We start from the raw sequence: 9,156 nt of genomic DNA, 5'->3' as shown, positions 1-9,156 counted from the left end.
TAGCAGGTAGGAAGATGTGTTTTTCAAGACACACATAAACCTGCCATTACAGGGAGGATTCTGGCACTAATTTAGATGCAAATGGAATTGCTGGACTAGAGCTGATTACAGAAAGGTCAGAATGTCTATATGCTCAATTTCACCCCTACACTATGTATTAAGTTAATGTGCTGCTACAATTGTGAACATGATGGCTGAGCTAGGTTCTAGCCTTCCCTTTTTTATAGAGTGTGACTTATAGAAGTGGAATGTGACACATGCTCTCATCTCCCCCTTTCCCACCCACCCCCTTTTAGAAAGAAAACAAACTCTGTACTTTGTCCATTTCTGATAAGCTGGAAATTTTCATGTAAAAAATGAATACGTACTTTTGGAGCTCATCCAAATGAAAACAAAAACATCAAAACTCACTGCCATCCACTTGATTCCAGCTCACAGTGATCCTTTAGGGCAGGGTAGGTTGCCCTGTGGGTTTCAGAGATCGTTGACACTTTTCCGGAGTCACAAGTCTCATCTTTCTTCCATGGAGCAGCTGGTGGTTTTGAACTGCTGACCTTGGGGTGGTTAGCAGTCCAACTCGTAACCATATGCCACAGGCTAAGATAAAAGAGAAGGTTGACTATAAATTCAGTTGACATCCTGTTCCGAGAAATGATCTCAGCTTCTTCCAGCCCAGATGATGCTGGAGAACAGAGACCTGGGTGAAAGGGTGGCAGAATTCTGTGATGCTCACCTTCCCAACATGATCACTGAAGACAATGGGTGCATCAGCAAATGTGGCGAAGAAAGCTGATGGTGCCCGGCTATCAAAAGATACAGTGTCTGGGGTCTTAAATGCTTGAAGGTAAACAAGCGGCCATCTAGCTCAGAAGCAACAAAGCCCAAATGGAAGAAGCACACCAGCCTGTGCGATCATGAGGTTTTGATGGGATCAGGGATCAGGCAGCAAAGACCCAGAACAAAAAAATCTTATCAATGTGAATGAGGGCAAGTGCAGAGTGGAAACCCAAAGCCCATCTGTAGACAATTGGACATCCCCTTACAGATGGGTCGCAAGGAAGAGACAAGCTAGTCAGGGTGCCATATAGCACTGATGAAACATACAATTTTCCTCTAGTTCTTTAATACTTCCTCCCCCCCACTATCATGACCCCAATTCTGCCTTACAAATCTGGCTAGACCAGAGCATGTACACAGGTACAGATAAGAGCTCTCGTCACATGGAGTCCAGGACAGATAAACCCCTCAGGACCAATAATGAGAGTAGCGATATGAGGAGGGGAAGGGACAGGTGGGGGGAAAGAAGGGGGATTGATCTCAAGGATCTACATATAACCCCCTCCCAGGAGGATGGACAACAGAAAAGTGGGTGAAGGGAGACATTGGTCAGTGTAAGACATGAAAAAATAATAGTAATTTATGAATTATCAGGGGTTCAGGGTGGAGGGTGGAGGAGGGAGGGGAAAAAATGAGGACCTGATACCAAGGGCTCAAGCAGAAAGCAAATGTTCTGAGAATGGTGAGGACAACAAATGTACAAATGTGCTTGACACAATGGATGTGTGTATGGATTGTGATGAGTTGCAAGAGCCCCCAATAAAATTTAAAAAAACAAGAAAGGGTGGCAGAAAACATTGTAAATTGGTTTGTTTATCTCAGTACTGATGTCATGTTTTTAATATTTTGACCAGAAACAGAGAAATCTATTTTATACACTTATGTATAAGCCAAACTGACTGCCATTGAGCCAGTTCTGACTCCTAGCATGCCTGTAGTACAGAACAGAATTGTCCCTGCGGGTTTCTAAGACAGCTCCTTGTGGGAATAAAAAGCCTCATCTTTCTTCTTTGGAACAAGTGTTGGCTTTGAATCGCTGACCTCACAGTTAGCAGCCCAAGGTATATAACTGGCTATAGCACCAGGGCTCCTCACCCATTATAAATATATGATTTTGTTGAACACATAGCAAGGCAATCTATTCTTAAATAATTTGAACAAAAATATATACAAAAGTGTTTCAAAATAACATTTACTATGACTCCTGCAGTATAGTCTGGTGTTTTCTATTTGAATCTGGTCTAGATTATTATTGAACCAACAAATGGATTTCTCTACCCATTAAACCCGATTCTGAGTCATAGTGACCCCATATAGGGTTCCTGAGACGGTAAATCCATAGGGGAACAGACAGCCTCTTTCTCCCTGAGAGCATCTGGGAGGTTTGAACCACTAACCTTGCAGTTATCAGTCTAATGCCGAACATACAGCACCGCTGGGCCTCCTTTCACTACCCATTTGTGAAGGACCCTTGAGACGGACTAGAGAGAACAGAGAATCACACGACGGAGTCAGGCTTCCCTTCCGAGAAGTAACACCTAAGCCTGTGCAGGAGCTATCTTCTCGATGGTCGAGGCTGTGGTGTATCTTGTCAGGGTAATTCTTTCTTCGTGGGAGCTACGTTTTTCTCAGGCTACTGCAGTCCACATGTAGTACACAACACCGACAAGCTGTTGTGATGCTTGTTAGGTGCTGGGGGCTTGGCTTTGACTCCTAGCACCCTGTGTACAATAGAGCCCAATACTGACGAGTCTTGCCATCCTCACAATTGTTGTGGGTGAGCCCATTGTTGTAGCCCCTGTGCCAATCCATGGGGTTGAGGCTCTTTTTTTTTTTCTTTTCCAGCTGAGCTTCTGCTTTTATCAAACAGGATTCCCTCCCAAGGACTGTTCTCCCGGAGAACTTCTCTCGCATCCTTGCTTCCCAGGAGTATTCTGGCTGTCTTTCCCCCAAGACAGAATTGCTTGTTCATCTGACAATTCAGTACCCTTAGCTGGCACCCGAATGCAAAGACCGCAGTTCTCCTTCAGTCTTCTGTACGCATTGTTCATCGCTTGCGCGCGCTCTCTCTCTCTCTCTCTCTCTCTCTCTCTCTCACACACACACACACACACACACACACACACACACACACACACACATACACGAAGTGATTGGCATGACACCGGTGAACTTTAATTCTTAAACTTTTTGGTGTGTGATATGTCAGTAAGGGAGAAGAGGCCCATTCACTATTTGTACGAGTCTATCTATGGAAATGGTTAGCTACCTGCAGTACCTTTAGAGACCAAAGAATGTAAATATTGTCCATAAGACAAGAGACTTCACTAAAATGAACAGTTGATTGACTTTTATAATAGACCGCTAACAGGAAGCTACTTTCTTATTTTGCTAATACTTCTCTAGGCTATTAAGTGGTATCTCTGTTTTGTATTCTGTAAGGTGGAATTCTTTTTCTCTGGTGGTTTATCATCCGGATTCAAGTGATCATACTTAGGCGCTGGTCTCATTCTTGTTCAGGAGGCTGCCTGTTTGAGGAGATTAGAGGCAGTTCCTGAGCAGTGAGATAATGGGGCAGGAAGAGATGATCTGCGATGAAAGGCTGCCAGGGGCTGTGATGATGCAGAGGCAGAGGGGAGAAAGGGAGTGGAAAGAACCAGATTGTCCTGGTTTGGGTATTAGTCGAAGGTGAGTGTGACCTCGATTTATAAAGAGTCTGCAACCTGATGTCTGATGGAACTGGGTTTTTAATATTTATAGCACGTTATGTAAATGCTGCCCCTCCAAGTGCCTTCTTAAAATCCTCAGCTTTATAAAGGACAGCTTTGATTTCTAAAGGAAGCAGAATTCTTTCATATACCCAGCCTGAGAGTAATAAACAAGAAATACTTAATGTCTTCCTTTCAGGCCCCAAAGCCAAGACTTGGATTCTGGAGAGGTTGTCTTGGTGCTTCTGAGAGGATTAAGGTCAGGTGTTGCACAGGGGCGGGCCTGGGGACTGATGCTACATTCCTTAGCTGCAGGAATTCTGCCTGATGCACTGAGTTAGCAGTGCTTGGAAAGGAAGTTGAAAACTCTGTTTTACAGAAGCGACACCCATAGCCCGTTTAGAATCAGTACTAATTTTTTTTTTCTCCTCAGTGATCATGATTGTTAGGGACTTAGACTTGGCTGAAGTCCTTTTGGATAACCAAATATAAACAACCAACCAAACAACCCAAACTCACTCCCATCGAGCCAATTTTGACTCACAGAGACCCTACAGCACAGGGTGAGACAGCCCCTGTGATTTCCGAGGCGCTAACTCTTTATGGGAGTAGAAAGCCTCTTTTTTTCTCCTTTGGAGCTACTGGTGGGTTGGAACTGCTGACCTTGAAGTTTGCAGCTAATGAATAACTCACTACTGCAGAAAGGACCTTGAGATGGTGGTAATGGAATGGACGTGAGCTGATGGAACTGCGTGCTTGGGGTTATTATAAATTGCTCCCCCTCTGGCTATAGTTGGTGATATCAGTTATTTTTAGGACTTTGTTAAATCATAATTTTTAAAAAGCCCCCATTCTTTGGGGCCTTTGAAACAGAGAGGATGGGGAAGACTGGAAAGTTACGTTCAGCTCTGGCAAACATGAATCTTTGGGTGGGGGTGGGGGTGGAGGCATGTCTGCTCGCTGCACTGGAGTAATAAAGATAGAAACTGCACGTGTCCCAAGGGGCCAGGTGGGAGCCCTGCACGTGGCACTAGAGAACACAAACACAAGGGCGGGAGCAGTTTGAGAAGTGCTCTTCTCAAGGGAGTGTGTGCCAAGGAGTCGAAGGTGACCTGCTTCTCTGTGCTCTGCAGGGGGCACAGGGAGCTCTGTCCATTTGGGCCCTGCAGAGGAGCCACGGCCTGGGATGTGAGGGCTCACGCCCTGGTCCCCCAGCGAACAGTAGGAGAGGGCAGGGCGTTTGCATCCTGGAGCTGGGCTCTGGCCACTCAGGGATACAGGCTCAGAAGTTTCCCAAGAGTGGGTTCAAATTCCTGAATTGGCATGCCTTATTTAGAATAAAGAAATCATACTAAACGGATGATGATATCATTCCCACTTGGACTCTTGGAGCCAAAATACAGCTTAGAAGCAAGACATGAGTTTATGTCAGCAGTCAATGTGGGCCACCCCAGGCCTGCCGGCATGTCCATGGCAGGTGTGGAGGTTGAGGTTCTAACCCCGTGTGTGGATTTTGAAAGCAGAAAATTATAAGGGGGAGAGGATAGGAGCCCCAAACCAGCAGCTTGATAACAGCGCCGTACAGCGGAGGCAGCACCCCAAAGGGGAGGGGCAAGGAAGATGAGAAAGTGAGACGGGAGAGATGGCCCCTCAGACCTCTGCCATGCTGGTCATGCCACCTCTCCAGGCCACTAGACTCATGGCAAGAGGGTCTAAGATTTCTGGGTGTGGCACTGGAGTCCGAAATGCTGAGCGCTTTCCTTGTTGGTTTTGACACATCCCGGTGTGAGCCTGTTCGTGGTGTGGGCTGTGCTGGAGGTGGTGAGGTGCCGTTGGGCTGAGCTGGACCGATAGCAACACCTCCCCGTCCTGCACCCGCCTCACAATTGTGCTTATGTCTGAGCCCGTGGCTGCAGCCACGGTGCCAGCCCATCTTCCTGCAGTCCTCTCTCTTCGTCACCGCTTTACCAAGCATGACGTCCTTCTCTAGGGCCTGGTCTCTCCTGACAATGGTAGAGCCGGCGAGAGCCCAGTCCTGATTGGCATTTGCCTGCAGGAGGCGAAGGATACCAGGGGAAGAGACCGCTTTCAGTTGGCAAGTAGTCCGGGTTCCTGTAGAAGCGGTCGGCTCTTGCTGCTGCTGCGGGTTGCCTCGGGGTTGATTCCGGCGCTGTGTGTGCACGTGGGACTCTCGAGGGTTTTTAAGGCGGTGCCCTCTCAGCCCATCTTCTGGGATACCTTGGGGTGGGCTCAAACCGCCAACATGACAGCGAGGCCTGGAGCCCTTAGCCGGTTTCATCACCTAGAGACTCCTCGTAAGTTTCATAGCACTCTATAGTCACCCTGTATGTGCATTCTTCCAGAATAGGCATTTGACTTGAAACTCTCCAATGACCGGCCTGGACGTCTGCAGCCCTGGCTGTCTGTCCCTCTCCTCTGGCATTGATTGTCTTATTGTTACTTTGTTTGTGGGATCACTGATATATAGGCCATCTTACCGATGGGTAAAAATGCATTGCGATGCTTCCAGCTCCTCGATTTGACCTGTCCCAGGACATGTCTACCGAATCACTCATAAGGAACAAGTTATACTGAGCTTCCTAATAATGAATCCTTTGTGAACCATGTAAATACTTTCTGTGAGCTTCTCTTCCTCTTACCTACCTTTTAAAGTTACACACTCCTATCTTTATGGTGTTTGAATAGCACTGCATGATTGACATGAAAGGATCGAGTGGCTAAAGTGTTTGACCTCCTTCAGGATGCTCTGCCCTGCGGTTACTGGGGCAGAGGGGGACGCGGGTGAGGTGCGGGGGAGGGGGAGTGAGCTCTGCTGGGTGTTCTCAGGGCAGGCTTGTTCATCCCTTGGTGGGGCTGGGAGTCACTGGGGGCCTGGACCACAGCCTCACAGGTGTGCTCACCTGTGCGCCTTCTGTTCCATCTTTGGCCGCAGGTGACGGTGGAGGAGGTCATGACCACCACTGCGTATCTGGATCTTTTCCTGCGTAGCGTCTCAGAGCCAGCACTCCTGGAGATCTTCCTGCGCTTCATTCTTTTGCACCAGCACGAGAACGTCCACATATTGGACACTCTCACGAGCCGAATCAACACTCCATTCCGGGTAAGGCGAGCCGAGCAGATGCCAGGAGTGTCTGGGTGAAGGAAATGATGCCTGTTCTCTCTCTCGTTCCCGTGATTTTTTTGAGAGTGGCCATTACCTTCCTTCTGTTCTGGAAAAGATGAACTATATCATGCAGCTAGCTCCCGGAGTCCCTCTGGCAGGGAGGTGGCACATACTGACCTTCATAGGACCTTTCCTTCCATGTGACCGGATTGGCACTTGCTTGGGTGAAAACCAGGAGCCTGATGGCTTAGTGGTTACACATTCAGCCTCTAATTGCAAGGTCGGCGTTTGAAATTATCAGCCAGCTCCGAGGGACAGAGCTGAAACTTTCTGCCCCTGTCAAGAGTGGCAGCCTCAGAAGCCCACAGGGGCAGTTCTGCCCAGTTCTGCAGGCTCGCTATGAGTCAGAACCGACCCTATGGCAGTACGTATATAGAACAGCGGTCAAAACGCGCAGACGACACCTGAGGAGTAAAGATGCAGAGAAACACCTGGACTCAGGTGCAGGGAAAGCCAAGGAAACAGAATGCCTCAAGTCTGGGTATCAGAGACCATTTTCCCACCTGCACGCAAATATACAATTCACCATTGTTGTTGGGATTGTGCACAGCAGCAAACACATCCATTCCACAACTCCTACGTGCACATTCAGTGACCTTGATTATGTAGTTTGAGTGTGTAACCATCACTTTTTATATTTACACATCATTTTACATATTACTTTTTATATTTATACATCATTTTACATATTACTTTTTGTATTTATCCATCATCATATTGCTTGAACTGAGGGTAACCACTGCCATTCTCCTTTTGTATTTCCCGCCCTGTGAGCATAAACTCATCGTCCCCTGAGCCCCCTATCTAACCATTTGAGTTGCTGTTGTCAATTTGGTACCCTGTAGATAGATTTTCAAAGAGCACAGTTCCCGAGGCAGACACCCTTCACTGGGGAGTGAACTAAACTGCTGTTTGGTTTTATGATAATTTCAGAGGGTATTTCTGGGGGGGGTCTATGTTTAAAGGTGATCTCAGGGCAGTCGTTTCAGGGGTGAATCAGCCTCCAAGGCTTCAGAAGGTGTTAGCCCCACAAGATTTTAAAAGTCTGTACCTTATTTCTCCCCCTTTGGATGAGGATTCTGCCATCAAATCATTGATCAGAATGTTCAGTTAGGGAGTCAGGCACCATCCAGTCCTCCTGGCCTCCTGACATTGCGGCGGCTGTTCGTGGAGGCAGTTAGCCAAGCATTCCATCGCTGCCTCCCACTCCCGACCCTCCCGTGCCCTCCGTTGCTCCAGGTGAATGGAGACCAATAATTGTGCCTTAGCTGGCTACTTGCCGTTTTTAAAGCCACAGGCACTACACAATGAGAGAGGGAAGTACAAAACACTTTATTTGGCCAATTAACTGAGATGTCCCAAGAAACCATGACCCTAACCCTCCAAACCAAGGAACCAGACCCCACGAGGCGCTTGGCTCCACGTAAGCAGTCTCAGCAATGACTTTTTCCCCCAGTAAGTGTTACAAATATATCTACCACACAACTTCTGCCCATTCAACTTTCTGTAGTTGCTACCACGCCTTAACAACAGTGCCACGAGGCCTGGTTGGTTGCAGATTTAAGCAGTCGTTCTGTAGCTCTATGCAGGGGGAGGGGGGCACAGATGGTTTGTGTCCTATCACTAACTCAGGAATTGGCAGTGAGAGCCACCCTGAAGCCACGGCAGAAAGTCCTGGTGACCTGCTCCCATAAAGATGACCCACAGAACACCCAGTGGAACCGTTCTCCTCTGTAACACACGGGCTTGCAGGGAATTGGCATTGACTCTGTGGAAATGGAGTCGGTTCCCCCCCCCTCCCTCTGTCCCACTTTAGTTTGGAGCACGATTCACTTTGAAAATTCTCTTATACTTTGCACCGCACTCCCCAAAGACTGGCTCGATTGAATTGCCATCATTGTTTCAAAAAGCAACATCAACCAATGAATGGATAGACAAAATGCGATAAATACATGCATTGGAATGCCATCCATCCATCAAGCAGATTGGAGTCCATATCTAATATGGATGAACCTTGGAAGACTCATGGTACATGAAAGAAGCCAGATGCAAAAAGGATCATATTGTCTGATCTCACTGATATGAAATGTCTAAAATAGGCACATTTTGAGGGACAGAAAGCCGGTTAGATATTACCGGCACCAGGACAGGGCAGGGAGAGTGGTGGGGAGCTATGGCTTAATGGATTGTGTGGGGCGATAGCACGTTGTGGAAACAGATAGTGGTGATGGTTGCACTCCATTGTAAGTGTGCTCACTGCCACTGTACTGCACACTTGACATTTTATGTGTATTCACCATCATAAAAAGCTTAACATAAAAAGCAAAGGAATAGTAAGTAGAACACTGCATTCTTGGGTTTGTAAGACATATAGCTGTAATGTATATGACAACACAAAGGTAGGGGAAGGAAAGTAGAGCCACACAG

The 9,156-nt window shown here is 47.3% G+C and overlaps 1 protein-coding gene across 1 annotated transcript in view; it reads left to right on the top strand.

The window, feature by feature from the left end:
- FHIP1A (FHF complex subunit HOOK interacting protein 1A) overlaps positions 1 to 9,156 on the top strand; it is a 240,037-nt gene that overhangs the window by 200,076 nt on the left and 30,805 nt on the right. Inside the window, exon 7 of the mRNA XM_045295804.1 lies at positions 6,499 to 6,666. Coding sequence (XP_045151739.1) covers positions 6,499 to 6,666 — 168 coding nt within the window. The remainder of the gene's footprint in view (positions 1 to 6,498; positions 6,667 to 9,156) is intronic.

Source organism: Echinops telfairi, unplaced genomic scaffold, assembly GCF_000313985.2.
Source record: "Echinops telfairi isolate 266 unplaced genomic scaffold, ASM31398v2 ScPeMD7_5868;HRSCAF=6743_1, whole genome shotgun sequence".
Classification (NCBI taxonomy): domain Eukaryota; kingdom Metazoa; phylum Chordata; class Mammalia; order Afrosoricida; family Tenrecidae; genus Echinops; species Echinops telfairi.
This window is presented reverse-complemented; position numbering and strand designations above follow the sequence as displayed.